Source organism: Rhodamnia argentea, chromosome 11 (genome assembly GCF_020921035.1).
Source record: "Rhodamnia argentea isolate NSW1041297 chromosome 11, ASM2092103v1, whole genome shotgun sequence".
Classification (NCBI taxonomy): Eukaryota; Viridiplantae; Streptophyta; class Magnoliopsida; order Myrtales; family Myrtaceae; genus Rhodamnia; species Rhodamnia argentea.
In genome coordinates, this window is record NC_063160.1 from 20,133,561 (window position 1) to 20,154,745 (window position 21,185).

Consider the following 21,185-nt stretch of genomic DNA (forward strand, 5'->3'; position numbering starts at 1 on the left):
CCGACACTACCGTCGGTTATTTACCATCACGCCATCTCCCCATCAATGAGTGTTTTATACAAAACACGCGATGATTGTGTATAGATCTACGGTTGAGATTGTATTGTACTTGACAATATTGTCGGGAAAGCATTTTCAAAATTTTTATCCCTTTTGTCAAACTAAATTGTGTCGATATAGTAAAAAATCTCTTGGATTCGTGTGATTAGTTTGGTTAAACTTTAAAAGATCACACGAAGACTCTCGGGGAAATTATCAAAAAAGTCTTAAACCTATTGTATAGAGGCCAATTCAGCATTAAACCTTTCAATTGTGCCACTTTAGTTTAAAATCTTTTGATGATTTGCCAATTCAATTCTAAATTTTTCAATTGTGTCGATTTAGTTTTAAACATTTTGATGATATGCCAATATAGTCCTTTCAGCAAATTACCAAAAAATAGATTTAGGACTAACTTGGCAAATCTTCCAAATATTTAGGGCTAAATTCGCATAATTGAAAGGTTTATGACCGAATTAATCGTTGTACAATGGTCTTAATTTAGACAATTATCCCGGAGACTCGCTTGTGCCAATTTTGCCATGTTCGTGTGATCACTTGCTTTGAGATGCAAAGCTTGCGGAAATTACTTATTTTTGGTGGCGGCAACCCTCGCTTGGGCGGGCAACAACCACCCTAGTTAGCACAAGGGAGGGCCACCCACACTAGCCCGGGCAAGGGCGACCCTCGCCGATGTCGGTGGAGGGAAAAAAATGAAAGGGGAAAAAGGAAAAACATATATAAACGAATAAATAAATAATCTTTTTTTAAAATATTAAAATTTTATTAGAAATTGTCTACGTCAACGTCAACGATGTAACGGACGACGATCGACTTCCACATCAACGATTTCCGACCAATAGGATTGAATCGGCAAAATATGAAAAGATTTAGGACTGAATCGATAAACTTAAAAGATTGATGACTAAATTGGCAAAAGGTCAAAACGTTTAGAACTTTTTTGATAATTTTTTCTCAAAGAGACTATGTTTGTACTATACTTATTTTGCACAGACAATTCATGTTGGTCTTTCCATTGAGTTGACTGTCGTAAGAAATTCCTTGAATAGTGTAGAATCTCACCATGTGTTGAGAGCACCTAGGCTAACTAAGATTGGAAAAAAAATGCTGAAAGATGAAAAGGAGAAAAAAAAAAAAAAAAGTCAATCTCTTGCAGCAACCACCTCGGTGACTGAGGTGGCTGCAATTGGAGTTGCGGTGGCCAGGCCATCTCCATCGAGATTGGACGTCCGACTGAATTTTGGCAAGAAACCTCCCCCGCAGAGGTTCCCGAGACCAGCTATAAGAGGAGTGCATCCATGGCGGGTGGTGGCCTTTGGACGAACACCTCCCGCATGGGTCTAAGATCTTCTGCCTGAGAAAGTTTCTCGACCGCGGGCTGCTTGATTATATGGCGACCACCACCACGGCGGTGCTCTCCTCTATCGGCGGACAACATCGTCAACACAAATGTGGACAAGACAGCGATCTTATTGAACTCGAAAGTACCGTCACATTACATTGACATGTCGAGAGTTCATCACATCGAGAAAGTTAAACAGTACAACAATTTCCCCCTTGCAGCCTTGCAAATTCAATTCCAAACCCCAAACGAAACGAAACGATGAGAAACAAGTCAAGCCTAAAAATATCAAATAACATGAAAAGGCACACAAAAAGCGACCAACTACCAGTCCAATCATCCGCCAAATGGCCAAAATTAGACGCCATCTTCTCACTCGTTCAAGAACTTCACGAATGTCTTCATCATCTCCACAGCGTTCTCGCAGCTCGGGTTCATCAGATGGAACACGTGATCTTCGCCTTTCGTCTCCACCACCTCCACGCTCCCTCTCCACCCGCTCTTCTTCAACACCTCCTCGTAGTACCACCCTCTGCTCCTCAGCATGTCCTTCTCCGCCACGAACACCAAAATCCTGTCGCTACACAAACCCCCGAGACCCGGATCCGATTCCGGGTTTATGATCGGGTCGTCGGCCCCGCTGAACGTCGGGCACGCCATCTCCGTGAACTTGACCGTCCAAGCCCGCCTCTCGGGGTCCGTCGTCTCCGTCCCCACCGGCTTGCTCCCCCAGAAGAAGGGGTGCACCAGCGCAATCCCCGCCACCGCCAGGCCGTCCAACTTATCAGACCCGATCCTCAACCCCATGTGGTGCGCTATGTTGGCCCCCGCGCTGTCCCCGGCGAGGAACACCTTGTTCAAGTTGGCGTGCTCGTTGAGCCAATCGTCGGGGCCGTCCCCGGCCCTGTGGGAGGCCACCCACTGGAGGGCGGCCCAGGAGTCGTCGTAGGCGGCAGGGAGGGGGTCCTCGGGGGCTCGACGGTAGTCGACGGAGACGACGACGACGTTGGCCTCAGAGGCGACGGCATTCAGGTAGTTGTGGTACGTCGGGGAGCTGGCGGTCTCGATGCAGAAGCCGCCGCCGTGGAAGTAGACGAGGAGGGGGAGCTTCTTGGGGTGGCCGGCGGCGGCGGGGAGGTAGAGCCTGGCGGAGACGGCGGGGTCGGAGGAAAAGGCGACGTCCTTGGAGGCGACCCCGGTCTTGTCGTCGAGGGAGGCGGGGACGGTGGCGGTGCCGATAAGGCGTTCGATGTGGCCGTCCTTGTAGATGCGGAGGAAGGGGGAGAAATCCTGGGATATCTCGGACGCCATCGAACTTCTGAGGGCGTTTTTCTCTGGGTCGTGGGTGTATTTTGGGGAGGAGAAGGGAGGTACTTTTTCGTGGGGAGCGAGACTGGTTGTTGAGTCTGCTCGGCGCCGGGAGATATTGATTGGTCAGTGGGGACCACACTCTTTTGGGACAGCGAAATTCATATGCGGACGGGACGAACGCCACGCCATCCCAATAATTGACCCGTGGTGAAGGATTCGGATGCGATTGGACGGTCGGAGATTTTTGTTCCGGTGTTCGAATTGACCCGGTGCCGCGAACGGTCGAAGATTATGCCAAAGGTATCTTCGGCGAGAAATAGGATTTCGAGGTACGGCTAGAAGCCTCCACTGTCGGAGAACGTTAGATTAAGTAAGACTGTATTCTCATATCAGTTGGGAAGACGGTAAAGCCTTGAGGTCTTAGCTTTCCTTACTGACTTGGCAGGGCTCATCGGGACCGAATTCATCGGACCATGTTCATCTTAACCGTCGATTGTGTACATAATCAGTGACTGAAATGGAACCGCTTCCGATGGAAACTGGCATTAAAAAATTTTTTCTAGCAGAAGGTTTACCAACTAATGTCGTTATTTGGAAACGAGTTGGTGAATGCACCAACGGGTGTCCGGCGTTTTCGGCCCTTAATTAGAATCAGGTGAGTTGATGGGGTCGGGAATGAGGCCCATTGGAGGGAACTGCCCAGTTTCTGTTCTTTGATCTGAAAACCATGCTTCACTGTGCCTCGCGGAGCTAATTCAGCCGCACATAATTTTGGCTGCTTTTGCTTTTGGCGAGCATCTGGTTTGGCGGCTTTTGCCGTTAGGACCATTCTAAATTTCTAAGCGTCAGCATTCCGCAAGATTTATATGAATTCGATAGACTTGAGTTAGTTGTATTTCGTTTTCACGGACCGATAATCATCGACGAAGCAAGTAAACAAATCGTCGCGATTCACATATGAATTCACGTTAGCGGGTTTTGATTTTGGGGATCCACTCGCATTCGCAGCGAAAAGGACGCCTCCCCGAATGCAACCAAGCCGCCATTCATGTATGGAGGAGTACTAGACGCCAGCGAGATGCTTGTTATTGTCCCTTTGGAAGAAGCTGATTCCGAAGCAATTTCTGGGAAAGAGAAAGGAGGACTAGTGGTTGCACTTGCGTTTCTCTTTGGAAGACTTGAACGGAGTTGCAACTATGCTTTCTCTTAGGAAGTCTCAAATGAAACTTCCTTTTCCTAGCAAGTTGGTGACGCGGTCGTGCTGGTAGCATGTGGACCATACAAGTCTTGTGGAATTCATATAGCTCCGTTCGTTTTCGTGAAAAATAAATCTCTAATAAATGTAGGTTAAAAAAGGGATAGGCTCTCTATTTAGGCTCTAGGCTTCAATCTAGCTTTACAATCTAATTCATTTAAGGGTGTTTCCTCTTTCGCTTTTACGTAAAATGAATGATTTTGGAAATATTATTCTAAAAATAAACGTTTGTATTGAATGCATTAATACAAAATATATTCATCGTTCACGAAAGTTATTGAAGAATAAATTATTATTATTATTATTTTTGATCAAATTATTATTATTATTATTATTATTATTATTATTATTATTCAAAACGATACAAGCGATTATTTTCAGAAACCTTTTTTTAAATCATTCGTTTCCATTAAAAAAAAAAGGAAGCCAAAGTTTGAACCACCATTACACCTAACCAACTAATTAATATTGACAAAAAAAAAGTAATTAATTAGCTTCTCCAATAAGGAGGAAGAGAAAAAACCATTAAAAATCATAAATTATGCCAATTGTGACACATTTATCCTAAATTTTTTTTGTGATACCAAAAACCCCAAACTTTTACTCGTGCGACATATTTACCCCAAACTTTTTTTTATGACATCAAAAACCCTAAACTTATACACATGTGACATATTTATCTCAAACTATTTTTTTGTGGTATCAAAAATCCTAAACTTATATCCGCGTGACTCATTTACATTAAAATTTGGGATAAATGTATCATATGTCTACAAATTTGGAGTTTTTGGTGTCACAATAAAAATTTTGGAATAAATGTATCGCACGAGTATAAATTTAGGATTTTTTGTGTCATAAAAAAAAATTGAGATAAATGAGTTACAATGAGTGTAGTTTAGAATTTTTTGTGACTTTTTCCCAAAGAGGAATTAATCAACTTTGCTTGACGAAGGATGCAAATTTGTCCACCAACTCAGCAGCTTTCTCGTACCTGAGATCACTTATGTGGAAACAATGCTCTTCGCCGAAGTTCTCCACTAACTCGACGCTCTTCCCTCCCCGCTCGCTCCTCTTCAGCTCTTCCGCGTATCTCGCTCCAACCCCTCTCAGGTGATCCTTCTCCGCAACAAAAACCAGCACCCTCTCGCACCCGACCTGGCCCAGATCCTCCGCCGCCGGCCTCAGCCTCCGGTCCTCTAGCCCGCCGTTCTCCGGGCACATGTACAGCCACATCGCGTCGTCCTCGGTCCCACCGAAATAGGGGTGCACCAACACCATCCCCGCGAGCCTGACCCCGGGCAACCCTGCTGGCCCGATCCGGACCGCTACATCGTGCGCGATGTTCCCTCCGGCGCTGTCCCCGGCGACGAAGAGACGGCTCAGATCGGCGTGACGGTTGAGCCACGCGTCGGGTCCGGTCCCGCCCGCGTGAGCCGCAACCCACTGGAGCGCGGCCCAAGAATCGTCGTAGCAAGCCGGGATCGGGTGCTCAGGGGCCAGCCGGTACTCGACCGAGACTGCGATCGCTTCGGCCTTGACGGCGATTGAGCTGACGTAGTTATGGATGTCGGGAGAGAAGGCGGATTCGAATGAGAATCCGCCGCCGTGGACGTAGAGCAGCACGGGGAGCTTGGACTTCGGGTCTCGGATCTCGGGGAGGAAAACGCGGGCCGACACCCGGGGTTCGGGCGAGATGAGAACATCCTTGGACCGGACCCCGGTGACCGGGTCGTCGAAGGGAGGGATTTTGTGGGTCTGATGGAATTTCTCCACCCGGCCGTCTCTGTAGACTCGGAAGAATCGGAACTCGTGGGCTATTTCGCCGGTGCTGCTGGTAATGCTGTTGCAGCAGATTATTCGAGGCGGACAAGAGATGGAGTTGGAGGAGGAATTGAAATAGGAAGGGTTCAGAAATGTCGGGTTTGGGTGGGATGGGAATGAGATGCGGTATTGTCTGAGGAAGAGGAGAGAGAAGGGGCGAGATAGGGACGCCATTTTTGGGCGGTCAAGGCTGTTGAAGCAGTGATGCAGGATTGGAGTTTGGTCTGGTTTTTGTTGCGACTGCTGAGGGAGCCGATTCAGTGGGTTCAGAATCAGACCAGTCTAATGAGCACGTGTTTGTGTAAGAACGTGGTTTGGGGGCAGATGACTGAGTGGGTGGGTATGCGGCCCAATAATGATCGGGTTCGGTTCCTCCTGTTTCAGTTACGTTGATGCTGGGTTAGCAATTTCTGTCCGGCCGTCACATGTTTTACCCTTTTTTCCTGGGCCGACGAAAACATGGAATCATCACTGCATCGCCATTGCCAACTCTCTGAGCATTTGTTACTTTGCAGTATCAGTCTACTCGATTAGTATTTGTTTACATGAGCACGTGGCTAATGCGCGGATATCCGCAGGGATCGATATCGATATTAGTGCAAGTCGACGGTTAGCACTGATCGGTCGACGACGAAGACAAAGATTAACAACGATCAACAAGAGTATTGATGAGTAAGGATCGATAAATTTGTCAAGAAGGAAACAGAATGCGTAAGGAGCATCGAGATATGGCTACATGATCGAAGTCACGAGAGGACAAAGCAATTGAGATCGTGAAACAACTGGCATGCATTTTTTAAGGAGCAACCGTCCAAGAATAAGATAGTGTTATCGTGAGAGGTGGAAGAACATAGGTTACAACCATTGGAAACTGCCTACAAGTACTTACGTTACTACCATTATAAATATCGTCACTTGTCTATTGAAGACAACTGTGCATATCAAACAAATTTACTATCTTTTCGTATCTTCACTTTCCTGGTTGTACTTTTATCTTTCAAACTCGCGTGCCAATTAAATTCCTATATATATATATATATATATATATATATATATATTCTATGTGTTATGTTGTCAATTAAATTCGGAGGTAATTTATTAGTGTTTTTAAGCTTTGTCGTCAATTGATTTCGGGCATAGTTTGTTTGCACTAGATTCTTGAAATTTGGATTGTTAATTTATTTATCATCCGTGATATTTTTGTCTGGATGAGTCATCGTAGAACTTATTTTTATTTTATTAAAAAAATAAAAAAATGGCTTTCTATAAAGATATTTTACCGAGGGAGAAATTCCGCCGAAATAAATATAATTACAATATCGTGTTGTTTTCCAATAGACTACAGATGGCTGGCTAACAGATATTCGCAGAGGTAAAAGGATCAACCCAGCAAATTATTAGGTAAACTTACAAGGATTGGTAGATATATCCAATCATGAATTGATCCCCTCGTGTCAAAGATCATCCGCGTTTCATGGCTCGATCCATCAGTTGTGTTTGATGAAGGAGACGAACTTGTCCTTCAACTCCACGGCCTTCTCGCACTTGGGATCTCGCAGGTGAAAGCAATGCTCTTCCCCGACATTCTCCACCAGCTCCACGCTCCCTCTCCACCCACTCTTCTTCAACTCCTTGGTGTACCAAATTCCAACCTCCCTCAGGTGATCCTTCTCCGCCACGAACGCCAACACCTTCTCGCACCCCAGCCTTGCCAGATCCTCGTTCGCCGGCTTCAGCCTCGGATCCCTTTGGAAAAGGTTGGTTGTCGATTCATTCGAGATATGCTTTCTTGTGAACAGACCTAACAATGGCGTGGCCATTGAGCCGCGCACTACATGCTGTTCCGTCCGCGTGGGCCACAATCCACTGGAACGCGACCCAAGAATCATCCTAACATGTCGGGATCGGGTGCCACAGGGCCAGCCGATACTCAATCGAGCGATGACTGCTTTGACCTTGGTGGCGATTAATCTTAAGTCTTCCAAGCGCAAACTTAGGACCAAGATGCAAAACACAATGTTCAATTTCTATCTCCAAGAACCAAAAACTAGGGATTTTGAGCGACTTTGAAATTAATTTGAGAACGGTGCGAGTACAACTTAAGAATGTGGTGTTTTGTTTTTCCTGAGTGGGCCAATGGCTGAGTGGTGGGTGGGCATGCGGCCCAACAATGATCGGGTCAGGGTAGTCTCGTTTCAATAACGTTTTGGGCCGATATGCATGTCCATTTTTGTGAAGACTTGAACCGACAGCCGAAGGGTCGTGATTACAATGTCCACTGTGGATCCATAGATGCCCAACAGATCAATTAGATAGAAACAGTCCGAAACTCAAAGGAAAGACCCATTTTGGATTTCTATCGGCCATACACCAATGGCACATCTCGGTTTGGGATCATCTTCGATTCGGTGATTTCCACCCTCCATAATAATTGCAGTATGAGCATCATTACGCCAATAATTTCCAGCGACATTAATGCTTTGTTAACGATTCCTTTTGTGGAGTGTGGGGTTAACTTAACTTCAAAAAAGCATCCGTAGTTAGTGATTTTTAACGCGGAAATTAGATACGACCGCTAAACCTGATTAATTAAGGGGTACTAAGCACGGAAATTAGATATAACCCCGAGTGTAGGCTACGAATGGCTGGCTAGTCGGATATTCACAGTGGAGAAAGATCAACCCAGCAAATTATTAGATCAACCCAGCAAATTATTAGACGAACATATGAGGATTGGCAGATATCCAATCATCCAGATTCATCACCAAGCAGTGAGAATCAAATGATCCCGCGGATCGAACATTGCTCGGAATTTTCATGGCTCGATCCGTCAGATGTGTTTGATGAAGGAGACGAACTTGTCCTTCAACTCCACGGCCTTCTCGTACGTTGGGTCGAACAGGTGAAAGCAGTGCTCTTCCCCGACGTTCTTCACCAGCTCCACGCTCCCTCTCCACCCACTCTTCTTCAGCTCCTCGGTGTACCCAATTCCCATCTCCATCAGGTGATCCTTCTCCGCCGCGAACAACAACACCTTCTCGCATCCCAGCCTCGCCAGGTCCTCCTTCGCCGGCTTCAGCCTCGGATCCGACAGCCCGCCGTTCGTCGGGCACATGTACAGCCACATCTGGTCATCCTCCGTCCCCCCGAAGTACGGGTGCACCAGTATCGCCCCCACCACCTTCACGCCCTGCGGCAGCCCCATCGACCCGACCCGGGCGGCAAGCGTGTGCGATATGTTGCCCCCGGCGCTGTCCCCGCCGATGAAGACCCGCCCGAAGTCGGCGTGCTCGTTCAGCCACGGCTCCGCCCCGTCTCCCCCGGCGTGTCCCGCCACCCACCGGAGCGCGGCCCAGGAGTCCTCGTAGCAGGCCGGTATGGGGCGAGAAGGGAAGAGCCCGTACTCGACGGAGACGGCGATCGCGCCAGCCTCGGCCGCGACTGTGCTGACGAAGTTGTGGTATTGACGGGAGAAGGCGGATTGCATGCAAAACCCGCCGCCGTGGACGTAGAAGAGGAGGGGCAGCTTCAGGGACGGGTCGGAGATGCGGGGCAGGAAGATCCGGGCAGAGACGGGCGGGTCCAACGAGATGACGACGTCCCTGGATCGGACGCCGGTGCTGGGATCGTCGGAGGGAGGGATCTTCTCGACGGGAGGCATGAAGAATTCCAAGCGGCCATCCTTGTAGACTTTGAAGAATCTGAACTCCTTGACCACCTCATTGCTTTCTGAAGCCATTTTTGGGGAGTGAAGCGGGTGATGTCTGAGAGGCTCCACGAAGTGAGATTTGAGGAAGGAGGAGGTCTTCTTGATAATAAACTAACAATTGAGTCTGGAAATGGACAATGGGACCCCCAATGTAGCATTCGCTATTCAACCGTCAGTCAAACTAGGAGTTAGGAATTCTGGTGACGGAGGAAACTTCGTTGGGGTGGGAATTATCTGCTCCAGTTCAGCCAAATACTACACCCCCATGAATTATTTTCCTAGGAATTCATACGTTGTATTGAGAGTTCACTTGAGAGTAGAAAATGAAACTCTCCCTCTCTCTATTTCTCTGAGTTCAAGCCGCATCTCTCTTCTTTGGGGTGCATCTTCCTGTCCTCGGTGCTCAGGAATTTCCATCTCGTTTCACCAATAGAACTAGAGTCTCAAGGCATTTTCGGTGGGAGAAGCATCTAGTTGGTGACCTAATCTAACAGTTGTAGCTCACAATTTGCTGCTCCATAGAACTCTTGCCTATCCCAATCCAAAGTTCATGAGCACAAATTGTGACATGGACAAAACGCTCATCCACATTTAAAAGGGCTCAAAGGGAATATGGCGTCGTTTTTCATCCCGATGAGCAATTTCTCCACGCACAGAGAATGAGATTGAGAATGTGGTATTCATCCTGAATTCACTTCATGAAGAACAACATCTCACGAATATGTTATTTACAAGCTGATAAGACGCGCGTGCGTGAAACTAAGCTTCTTGAGCGATCAAGCATCCCTGTTCTGAGCAAAGGGACAAAGAAGTAGAAGCAGAGCAGAGTTTGAACTAGCACTATAGACTCGAATTAGTGCTGAAAAGACACAAAAACATAAAAAAAGCTTCATCACAATTCTCATTTTCCGACGACTGTCAAACTGATGATTGATGACTTATTATTGACCTGACAAAGATCATAAGGAGACGCTTGACAACAAATTACAGACACTACCTTGCTCCTGAATTCTGATTCAAGGAAGAAGCAAACTTCTTCACCAATTCCATGGCATCGTCGCAATTCGGCTTGAACAAGTGAAACACATGACCCCTTCCTTCGGTCTCCATGACCTCCACCGCCCCCTTCCACCCACTCTTCTTCGTAGTACGGTCGCCCCCTCTCTTTCAGATGGTCCTTCTCCGCCATGAACACTATTAAAGCCATCTAGGCATAGGGACTTAATTCATAGGCTAGCTTAACTCTTGATTGGATGACGGCTACCTACTATTTTGATCGGTCGGGCAGTTAAACAACTGTTGTGGATCGGTCAGAGTTTCGTGCTTGGGTGGTGGCGAGGTGGTAGCCTCTTTCAATGGGACTAGCTTGCCTAGAACGAGAGTTATCGTTGAGGTTTGTGGTCGAGTGGTCTTAGACCTACCCGATTGGAGCAAATTGCTTCTAATTGGATTATCTATGCGGATCATCATGCTCTTTTTTTAATCGGACAAGTTGAGAATACGGGACAATTATGCGAAAATGATGTTTGGTTAGTCATTATTAGTAATTCCTTGCTACTCAATGCCACGTTTGTAATAGCTCGTGATGTTACTCATTTCGTGGCATTCATAATTAGTCGAACCAGCTGTAATCAGTATCTCAAATAGCAAGTTCAATCCATCCGATTTGCAGTTCCATGAATGGAACAGGAACGCATTGTTGGCGGCAAGCACGAGCTTGTTGCAAGACCGACCGTGCAAATTTGTGCCCTAACTCATCTTCTTCGAATATTCTAATATGTGTGCTTACATTTGCTTTTGCATTTTGTCTACCATATTTGTGTCAATTTCGTTTTTTCGTTTGTTGGATTGTAGATGAAATTCGGAGAACCAAGCTTGATATTTCGAAAACTCGTTGACTAATTAATACTTTGTAGCTTCGCAAGTTGATAGGCTTAGAAATTGTCGTTAAGATCGAATCTTGATCGGTTGGTTATGGTCTTCTCCTTTTGGGATGGTCTGTGTGGTCGGTTGGGGGTGGTGGTCACTCTGCCAGCGACGGCGATGTTTGAACTTATGGTGGTGCACTAATCGTGGTGTTCGATCATGCCGGACTGCGGCGGCGGAGGGGGAGTGGTGTTGAGATGGAGCATCAAAGACGGAGGCCAGGGGCTTGATTGAAAGGAGAAAAGAAAAACAATTTAAAGATCCAATTCATATATATTGGAAAAAAAAAGATGCATAAGTAAGACGAACACAACAGCGTTGTACAAAGTTTCATATGGACTATAACTCTGGATTAATAACGATGACGTCACGTGCTCGGGAAGGGGATCAGTTGTGCTTGATGAAGGAGACGAACTTGTCCATCAATTCCACGGCCTTCTCGGACTTGGGATCATTCGTGTGAAAGGAATGGTCCACCCCAACATGCTCCACCAATTCCACGCTCCCTCTCCACCCACTCTTCTTCAACTCCTCGGTGTACCCAATCCCGACCTCCCTCAGGTGATCCTTCTCCGCCACGAACACGAGCACCTTCTCGCACCCCAGCCTCGCCAGATCCTCCTTCGCCGGCTTTAGCCTCGGATCCGATAGCCCGCCGTTCGTCGGGCACATGTACAGCCACATCTGGTCGTCCTCGGTGCCGCCGAAGTACGGGTGAATGAGTATGACCCCCACCACCCTCACGCCAGCCGGCAGCCCGATCGACCCGACCCGGGCGGCCAGCGTGTGCGATATGTTCCCCCCAGCGCTGTTGCCGCCGATGAAGACCCGGCTGAAGTCAGCGTGCTCGTTCAGCCACGCGTCGGGCCCGTCTCCGTCGGCGTGGCCCGCGACCCACCGGAGCGCGGCCCACGAGTCCTCGTAGCAGGCGGGTACTGGCCGAGCCGGGAAGAGCCCGTACTCAACGGAAACAACAATCGCCCCGGCCTCGGCCGCGACGGTGCTGGCGAAGTTGTGGTGGCGGTGGGAGAAGGGGGATTGCGCGCAGAACCCACCGCCGTGAATGTAGAAGAGCAGGGGGAGCTTCCGGCCCGGGTCGGAGACGCGGGGCAAGAAGATCCGAGCGGACACGGGCGGGTCCGACGAGATGACGACGTCCTTGGAACGGACACCGGTGTTGGGATCATTGGAGGGCGGGATCTTCTCGACGGGAGGCATGAAAAATTCCAAGCGGCCGTCCTTGTAGACTTTGAAGAATCGGAACTCTTTGTCCACCTCGTCGGTTTCCGAAGCCATTGGGGGGGAGTGAAACGGGTGATGGAAGAGAGGCTCCACGAAGTGAGATTTGAGGAGGTCTTCTTGATAACAAACTAATAATTGAGTCGGGAAATGGACAATGGGACCCCCAATGTAGCATTCACTATTCAACCGTCAGTCAAACTAGGAGTTAGGAATTCTGGTGACGGAGGAAACTTCGTTGAGGTGGGAATTATCTGCTCCAGTTCAGCCAAATACTACACCCCCGTGAATTATTTTCCTAGGAATTCATACGTTGTATTGAGAGTTCACTTGAGTAGAAAATGAAACTCTCCCTCTCTATTTCTCTGAGTTCAAGTGGCATCTCTCTTCTTTGGGGTGCATCTTCCCGTCCTCGGTGCTAAGGAATATCCATTTCGTTTCTCCAATAGAACTAGTCTCTCAAGGCATTTTAGGTGGGAGAAGCATCTAGTTGGCGACCCAATCTAACAGCTGTAGCTCACAATTTGCTGCTCCATAGAACTCTTGCCTATCCCAATCCAAAGTTCATGAGCACAAATTGTGACATGGACAGAACGATCATCCGCATTTAAAAGGGCTCAAAGGGAATATAACGTCCTTTTTCATCCCGATGAGCAATTGCTCCACACACAGAGAATGAGATTGAGAATGTGGTATTCATCCTGAATTCACTTCATGAAGAACAACATCTCACGAATGTGCTATTTACAAGCTGATAAGACGCGCATACGTGAAAGTACGCTTCTTGAGCGATCAAGCATCTCTGCTCTGAGCAAGAGGATAAAGAAGTAGAAGCAGAGCAGAGCTTGAACTCGCGCTGCAGACTCGAATTAGTGCTGAAAAGACACACAAAAACATAAAAAAGCTTCGTCACAATTCTCATTTCCGACGAATGTCAACTGATGATTGATGACATATTATTGACCGGACAAAGATCATAAGGAGACGCTTGACAACAAATTACAGACACTGCCTCACTCCTCCTGAGTCCTGATTCAAGAAAGAAGCAAACTTTTTCACCAGTTCCGCGGCATCGTCACAATCTGGCTTGAACAAGTGAAACACGTGATCCCTTCCTTCGGTCTCCACGATCTCCACCACCCCCTTCCACCCACTCTTCTTCAACGCCTCGTAGTACGACCGCCCCCTCTCTCTCAGATGGTCCTTCTCCGCCACGAACACTAGCGCCCTCTGCCCCGCCATCCTCCCCAAGTTCGGGTCGTACGCCGGGTTCATCCGCGGGTCCGTCACGCCCGAGCTCGAAGGGAATATGAAATCCATCAGCTTATCCGGCCCGTCGTTCCTGAAGAACGGGTGCACCAGAGCCACGCCCACGATCCTCAGTCCCGGAAGCCCCTCCACGCCGGCCCTCGCGGCCACGTGCTGAGCGATGTTGGCCCCGGCGCTGTCGCCGGCGAGGAACACCCGGTCGAAATCGGCGCGGTCGCGGAGCCACGACTCGGCCACGGCCCCTCTCTCTCCCAGGGCGTGCGCGGCCACCCACCGGACCGCGGCCCACGCGTCGTCATAGGCGGCGGGGAGGGGGTGCTCCGGCGCCCACCGGTAGTGGACGGAGACGGCGGCTACTCCGGCAGCGGAGGCGAGGGTATTGAGGTGCCTAGCGTAGATGGGGGAGAAGGGGGACTCGATGCAGAAGGCTCCGCCATGGAAGTAGACGAGGAGTGGGAGTTTGCGGGCCGGATCGGAGGACCCGGGTAGGAAAAGGCGGACCGAGAGGTCGGGGTCGGAGGAGAACCGGACGTCCTGGGATTGGACACCGGTTTGGGGGTCGAGGGAGGGAGGGACGGTGTCGGTGCCCTGGAATCGATCGACCCGACCGTCCTTGTAGATCCGGAAGAAGGGCGAGTCGAAGGCGATTTCGTCGGTGCTGGTTGTGGAGTCCATCGGGAGAGAGTGAGAGAGCTGGTGGAGGTGGAGATTGCTTTTGGGGGATGGTTGCGGGAACGCCGTGATTCTCGTGTCTTTTACGTTGGTTCTGGGACGTGACGTGACGTGGTCAACGACGAAGTGGGGAACAGCCAAGTTTGGTGTGATCAGGACATGTTGGAGTGAAAGCCCAAACGTTGTTACCTCCTCGTCCTTGTCAGTAAAGGGCCTAACGGCTTGTTGGACCCGGGGGGAGAAATCCCCAACTGGATCTTTCAACAATTATTATTTACTGTTACTTTTTTAAATTTTTGTTGCTGTTTTTAATGGAAAGCATCATGAAAGGCGATCGAGTGTGCTGGAAGCCCCCCCTCCCTCCTTTTTCTCTCTTAGTTTTGTTTTTTTTAAATAAAATGTTAACCTATTATATTCTTTAATCCAATTTAAGTAAATTTTAAAGAAGGAAATAATTTCAAAAAGCCAACTAAAAGAGAGAAAATAATTTAAAAAATGCCATATCAGTATTTTCAGTTAGATAAGTTAACGGTATTGGCGAAAGTACTCGATTGTATCGATTTGATAAATTTTAGGATTTGATTGTATTTTTTGAGAGTTTTATGACTCAATTATCTTTTTATATATGTTTTAGAACTTATGGTCAATATATTCAAAAAAAAAAAAAAAATCGAGCCAGCTTCCTACGAACGATTGAATCATTCAAAGCGGGACGACGTGAAAGCAAAAGCAAGGACGTTTGTTTTCCACGCAATCGATGTTGGCAAACGGTGAAATAACACGAAAAAGGCGAAAAGTCGAGCCCAAATTGCCGCCCGGTCGGGGCTCGGGGCCTTTTTCCGCTAAAACCAAAACGACCGAGCGAATCAATGTCGACGTGGCACACCTTCAGAGGCTCTCTCCACAACCACAGCATGGAAAACGACCTCGTTTTGCACCCGCCTTGGGCCTTTTACCTCCGGTCTCCTCCCTCGTTCGTTTCTAGAGCTGGGTCACAGCTCGAAAAAAACGAACGAACGAACTTAGATTGCAAAACAGAGATCTGTTAAAAAGAAATCCGCGATACAACAAAGCGAAGCGAGCGTGCAACGGTCTTCGATGCATCCAATCATTCCCTCCTGCTTCACGAGAAAAAGGCTCCCTCCCTCTTTCTCTCTCTCTCTCTCCGCGCTTCAGTATTTTCTCGAGAAAATGAGGGAAAAAGCTTGAGGACATTCTGAAGGGAAAAAAAAAAAAGGCTCGAATAAAAGAAGAGGAACCTGAGCTGCCCGATGCTTTTTTGTTCCGCTTCTCTCGAGCTCGCGCGACAATGGCCGACGATCTCTGCTTCTTCACCAAGGTACGGCGGCCGCATCTCTTGTTCTCGATTACTGTTCCCGGCGAGCGGGAGTTTCTTCGAATCTTCTGGTGAAATCGCCACCGGATTTTGTGCGCAGAACACGTGATGTCTTGGTATTCGACTGTGTATATATATGTTGTCTGTGTCCTTTTAGCTCTGAAATTTCTCAAGCAGCTCGATAAGTTTTTTTTCCCCCCCTGATCTGAGCAGCTGATAATTTAACTCGCCTTTTATTTTCGTTTCCCTAATATGCATTTAAAGCAAGCAAATCCAGCTTCCGAATTGATTCCGTCGCTTTCCGCTTTTGGCCATAATCCTCGATCGAGTCTGATTCGTCCCTGCTCAGATTCACTAGTTCGTCGACGTCATTGTGGTTTCAGTAGATCAATAGATGTGATGATTAACATCTGTGCATACCGGGACTCCAATGAGCCGACTTTCGACATGCTTGCATAACCCTAGGTATCTGTGTTGCCAAATAATTACAGGAATCTTTTGGCATCAAGTCTGTGAAAAAATCTCCGTTGGTGCTGCGGATGGTTGTTCTGGTCTTTGCGATGATATGCGGCGTTTACATTTGCTCTATTTGCATCAAGCAAATTGGCATTCAGACCAAGTCTGGCCTTTTGAATGTCCAAGTGCTCAGAAGTCCATGTCCAGAACCGATGATCGAGCCTTGGGAGATTCCTTATTTGCACTATCCCAAACCCAAAACTTACGGCAGGTATGTCACTACATACGGTGGCTTGGCTTTGGCTCTTATGCAATTTTACTGATCGGTTGCTTTTTATGTATTAAGGGCTGAATGTTCGTGCAATCCTGTACGGTACTTTGCCATTTTGTCGATGCAGAGATCTGGTAGTGGGTGGTTTGAGACATTGCTGAACAATCACACAAATATTAGCTCAAATGGGGAAATTTTCTCTGTTAAGATTAGAAGGAGCAATATCTCCACGATAACGGAGACTTTGGATAAAATTTATAACCTGGACTGGATGAGTAGCGCATCAAAGAACGAGTGCACAGCTGCAGTTGGCTTAAAATGGATGCTTAATCAGGTGATTGCGCCTAATAAAGTGTTCCCTTATTCCAATTTTTGTCTTCGTTATGTATTTGTAATAAAGCAGATTTCTCTTGGATATTATACTGTCTAAGTCGTATTTGTGAATTTCTGAATAGATATAACCCAGCCTAAGTTATACAAGCTTTTGGCAAATCATGCATCGACGGTTTTTCTTAGTCCAGCTAAAAATTACGGACTCACTCGTCAGCAACCCATGCTTTTGCTAGTTAGTAAAAAATTGTGAAAAAACTAAAAAAGGACAATTCCCATTCTTTTTTTGCTGCTCTAATTGGTTATTTATTCATCTTTTCAAAGAGGTATAGAATCTCCTCTCATCCGCCGTCTCGTTTATCTGTATTTATCATCCACGCTTTATTATGGCTCTTTATTGAGATTTAGATATCCGAATATACCTATTTTGACAAACCAGGGCAGATCTTGGTCAATCTTAGTGACAGTACCAGTAAGCGCCTTTAAGTAGTGCCTGAGTCCATGGATTGATACCATTGAGATGGGGCAATGAGTTAAACTTGAATTTCCTGCTTTGTTACAATTGCTCGATAAAATTTTCTGAGCATGATTTTTTTTTTTTTTTGGGGTAAAGTTCTGAGCATGATTTGAATCCTCAAGAAGCATCAAATGTGAAAAATCCTAAACGGATGTGCTAAAACAATCCAGGAATTTTTCAGTGACCTTACTCAGTTTCTTCCAACTATCTGCTCAGGAATCTCCTGTTAAGGATAGAAGGGTCACCATGCGTCTAGAATGCTAAAATGGCATGTACAAGGGAAATAGCCAATTAAAGATATGCGTTATAGAGATGTTATCATTTTCTCATAGGGTGGAATAATTTATATGTTTTTTTAACCCTTTTTTCAACCATCTTGTTTCTTTTACTTTGATTCAAAAGAAACGGCAGCCTTTTTCTGCCGTTGCTTTTCCTGTTCTGGAACCTTCGCACACCAATTATTTTCTTTTCGAAATCAAGAATTCAGTTATTAGACTAGAAATGGTTTTGATTATCTTCATAATGTGACGCTATACTTTTCGTTTTTCTGAACGTAAGTGATTTTTGGGACTGTACTAGTCGAGACCTATTCGGACACATCTTTGTTGTTGTTTGAATGATTAGAATGTTGATACTGCAGAAGAATTATAGTCGTAAGGCATGTACCTTTTATAGCTTCATTAAGTAGCATATTGTTGGAGAAAAAATCAGGTAGAATGTTCTGTTTATCCTCCAAGATTTGCACCATGCAGCTATCCATGTAAAAGTAATTTGATGGGAACAAAAGTGATTGGTCATTTGTTTCCCTTATCTGTATTTTGCACATACCTACGGGCAAAACCGGGCCCTTTTTACTTGCTGATTGATGTATGATTGTTAATTCACAAGGTTCACACTTGGCCTCACACTCCATTTCAATATCTTGAGGTTGTCTGTTTTATTTGTGATGATTTATGAGACTGTAAGAGACTTTCTTTCTGCCTCCACAGTTAGCTGCTCTTTCTTTGCACGGGATCATTGTACTAGGTTTTGGAATTTTAGCTTTTATGACTTCTTATGAGGTTGCCTGACTTTCTGCTGGTGATTTAAGGGTTCCTTTTTTTTTTTTAACTGATGCTTAATGCAGGGTTTGATGCAGCATCATGAAGAAATAGTAGACTACTTCAGAAACAGGGGTGTTTCACCTATTTTCCTCTTCAGAAGAAATCTTTTGCGCAGGATGATATCAGTGCTCGCAAATTCCTACGATCGAGATGCCAAGCCACTAAATGGCACTCACAAGTCTCATGTGCATTCACCCCACGAGGTGTCCCTCCCTCCCTCCCTCCCTCCCTCCATCTCAAACCAATGTGTACATACAGTTTTTTTTTTTCAGTCAAATGCATACATACAGTAACAAAGCTTGTTTTGTGATAGATATATCTAAACCATATAGAAGAAGGGAAAGAGTCTTACTTGGTGAATGTTTAATGCTTTCAGGCTGCGATACTAGCGAGATATAAGCCTTCATTGAATTCTACCTTGCTCATAGCTGACCTGAGGCAAGTACAAGAGATGACAGCAAAAGCCCTGGAGTACTTCAAGAGCACCAGGCATATCGTCCTCTATTATGAGGATGTTGTGAAGAACCGCACTGTAAGGAAATCGACTTTCCTATCGTTTGTTGCTTGTGTTGTGTGTCGACATTCTAGACTGTATGGATGAATTCAATTCATGATGCACATCGTGGTCGGGAAAAGAGTAAGGGAAGAAGCTTTTTCTTTTGTGTGCAGAAATTAGTGGATGTGCAAGATTTTCTCAAGGTCCCGCGCCTGGATCTGAAGAGTCGTCAGGTCAAGATACACCAGGGTTCCTTATCTAATCAAGTTGATAACTGGGATGAAATTCAAAAGACACTGAGAGGAACGCAATATGAGAGCTTTCTTCATGCAGATTACCGGAAATAAAGCCTTAGGATCTTGTACAGATTTTTTTGTAAGCAGGTGCCCTCAGGTCAGCCACCCTGTCGAAATTTTGTTCTTGGCAACTGCATTTTGGTTATCCTTCCTTCTTTCTTTCTTTTCTTCATTTACCTTATCTTCCCTCCAAAATTTTAATTATATTCAATTAATTCTTTTTTTTTTCCACTGTCTCTGTTCCTATTGGGAGTGAAATTGGGCTATGATTGGTTGGGGCAAACGAAATTCCGTTCTACTTTGTTTCTCGTTTCGATGTGATTCTGCTGCCATTCCCTTTTTTCCCTTGCAAATGAGTGTTTAACAATCGGTCAATCTCTATTTCTGCGCACCCTGGAACGGAGAATTTGGATTTGCGATCAATTTCTACTCACTTTACCGGTTCAGGGGAAAGAATTTTCATATTTGTGAATACACCCGGTGAGTGTGAGCCCAATGCATTCTAATCCTTTGAACTTACATGCATTGGCATCATTTATTTTTTTTTTTTTGTTCTGATTGAACCATATACGTTTCCCAAGTAATTTTACAATCTGGCGCGCCGATAAAGGAACAGCCGCCCTTTCGAGACAAAGCTGCTTTCTCACAGCTAAATGGTCAAGTGAACGAGGTCAACGTGGAAAGATAAACCATTTAGCTTCTTGTCGAACATTAAATATTATCTTCACGCACGTGTCTGTATTTCATTACTTTGAACGACATGCGGAAAGTCAAATTCGATGGATGGGATGTCCTTGGTATCAATAATTATCCTCTTAAATGTTTCGACCTGTGAAGGGTGGGTGTCAGTTTCGAGCCCACCTCAGTGCAACACCGTGGAAAGCTGCTGCGTCGCGAGCTTGCGAGTCAAACTTGAAAATTCAATTCCATCGAGTCTTCCTCCGTCCATTGATCCCTCCGTTCCTTTGGACGCACTTTGGGCTTAGTTTTCGTCCATTTTAGTGAAAAACAGAGCGAAAACGAAAACGTGATGCTCCAACAAAGGTAGTTGAAGTTTCGCGGCAGTGAATCCTTGATCAACACGTACGTAATTCGGGCAGATGGAGCGGACAAATTGCTAGGGAACAAATATATTGAAAGAGGACGTCACGGAGAGCCGGCCATGGCTAGAGTAGCTTTCGCAGGCGTGGAGTGACTCGCAGCGCACATGACCGGAGCATCATATGTCCTACTGGTGGAGCACTATGCGTTCACATTCATCATAACAGGATTTCCAAGTAAATGAGACATGCCATTCGAAGGGACAATTACCAAGAAAATAGCTAAAGATATTGCACTTGTGCCAATTCGATTATAAACTTTTCAATTGTACCGATTGAGTCCTCAACCTTTTCACATTTTGCCAATTAAATCCATCCAGTCAATTTTGATCGGAAAAACGCTAACGTGGTGGCGGTCGAATCACATGGAGAAAACCCACCCCTCGAAGGCCGCTTTTTCCCAATCAGAAATGGTGGGAATGGCCGTGTTGTCAGACATTTTCAATATCGACCCCCTTTCTCTTCCTCCCTCCTCTAGTATACTCTGGTACACGAGGGGTGATATTTCCTTAACAATGATAATTGAGGAGACAATGAAGGGACTAAGGTCAGTTATAGGAAATGTGAATACCAGAATTTTCTCCTCTGGCATCTGCCATTTCAATTTTTCATCAAGGAGTCAAGAGCTGGGTGAATTTCCTGACAAATTATTTTTTGCTTCAGTCTGAAATTCCAA

At 46.2% G+C, this 21,185-nt stretch overlaps 6 protein-coding genes across 10 annotated transcripts in view; 2 read left to right on the forward strand and 4 right to left on the reverse strand.

Annotated features, from left to right (window-relative positions):
• The window catches only part of LOC115735903 (2-hydroxyisoflavanone dehydratase-like), a 16,972-nt gene extending 7,409 nt beyond the window's left edge, over window positions 1-9,563 (reverse strand). Inside the window, exons 1-3 of one of the 2 annotated variants that reach the window (XM_048272951.1) lie at window positions 8,840-9,563; window positions 7,260-7,496; window positions 1,796-1,799 (exon numbers count right to left, since the gene is read on the reverse strand). In XM_048272951.1, coding sequence (XP_048128908.1) covers window positions 7,277-7,496; window positions 8,840-9,528 — 909 coding nt within the window. In that variant the 5' untranslated portion in view covers window positions 9,529-9,563 and the 3' untranslated portion in view covers window positions 1,796-1,799; window positions 7,260-7,276. Of the gene's footprint in view, window positions 1-1,795; window positions 1,800-7,259; window positions 7,497-8,489 lie in introns of those variants that run through there. The other variant, XM_030667343.2, reaches the window with a different exon arrangement.
• LOC115735585 (DNA repair protein REV1) overlaps window positions 1-21,185 on the forward strand; it is an 870,695-nt gene that overhangs the window by 308,538 nt on the left and 540,972 nt on the right. The window lies entirely within an intron of this gene.
• Window positions 1,511-2,821, reverse strand: LOC115735973 (probable carboxylesterase 12). Its single transcript, XM_030667458.2, has one exon. It carries the CDS (start codon window positions 2,711-2,713, stop codon window positions 1,775-1,777), a length of 939 nt encoding a protein of 312 aa, XP_030523318.1. The 5' UTR covers window positions 2,714-2,821; the 3' UTR covers window positions 1,511-1,774.
• LOC115735902 (2-hydroxyisoflavanone dehydratase-like) lies at window positions 4,991-14,685 on the reverse strand. 2 transcript variants are annotated; one of them, XM_030667341.2, is made up of 2 exons: window positions 13,792-14,685; window positions 4,991-5,023 (listed from the first exon to the last, which is right to left on the reverse strand). In XM_030667341.2, exons 1-2 carry the CDS (start codon window positions 14,605-14,607, stop codon window positions 5,006-5,008), a joined length of 834 nt encoding a protein of 277 aa, XP_030523201.1. In that variant the 5' UTR covers window positions 14,608-14,685; the 3' UTR covers window positions 4,991-5,005. The 2 variants fall into 2 exon arrangements, with proteins under 2 accessions (XP_030523201.1, XP_030523200.1); XM_030667340.2 differs by lacking the exon at window positions 4,991-5,023 and having other exon boundaries at window positions 13,549-14,685.
• Window positions 11,724-12,792, reverse strand: LOC115733678 (2-hydroxyisoflavanone dehydratase-like). The gene has a single exon (XM_030664309.2). The coding sequence runs from the start codon at window positions 12,718-12,720 to the stop codon at window positions 11,812-11,814; it is 909 nt and encodes a 302-aa protein (XP_030520169.1). The 5' UTR covers window positions 12,721-12,792; the 3' UTR covers window positions 11,724-11,811.
• LOC115735901 lies at window positions 15,613-19,633 on the forward strand. Of its 2 annotated transcripts, none has more exons than XM_030667339.2 (6): window positions 15,613-15,943; window positions 16,432-16,667; window positions 16,743-17,001; window positions 18,641-18,820; window positions 18,994-19,149; window positions 19,287-19,633. In XM_030667339.2, exons 1-6 carry the CDS (start codon window positions 15,914-15,916, stop codon window positions 19,458-19,460), a joined length of 1,035 nt encoding a protein of 344 aa, XP_030523199.1. In that variant the 5' UTR covers window positions 15,613-15,913; the 3' UTR covers window positions 19,461-19,633. The 2 variants fall into 2 exon arrangements, with proteins under 2 accessions (XP_030523199.1, XP_048128904.1); XM_048272947.1 differs by having other exon boundaries at window positions 16,795-17,001.

Excerpts from the sequence above, each read along its gene's own strand:
- LOC115735973 (XM_030667458.2), bottom strand. The coding sequence starts at position 2,713 with ATGGCGTCCGAGATATCCCAGGATTTCTCCCCCTTCCTCCGCATCTAC.
- LOC115733678 (XM_030664309.2), bottom strand. The coding sequence starts at position 12,720 with ATGGCTTCGGAAACCGACGAGGTGGACAAAGAGTTCCGATTCTTCAAA.
- LOC115735902 (XM_030667340.2), bottom strand. The coding sequence starts at position 14,607 with ATGGACTCCACAACCAGCACCGACGAAATCGCCTTCGACTCGCCCTTC.
- LOC115735901 (XM_030667339.2), top strand. The coding sequence starts at position 15,914 with ATGGCCGACGATCTCTGCTTCTTCACCAAG. Across the intron at positions 15,944-16,431 it reads ATCTCTGCTTCTTCACCAAG|GAATCTTTTGGCATCAAGTC; the intron begins GTACGGCGGCCG and ends AAATAATTACAG. Across the intron at positions 16,668-16,742 it reads AAACCCAAAACTTACGGCAG|GGCTGAATGTTCGTGCAATC; the intron begins GTATGTCACTAC and ends TTATGTATTAAG.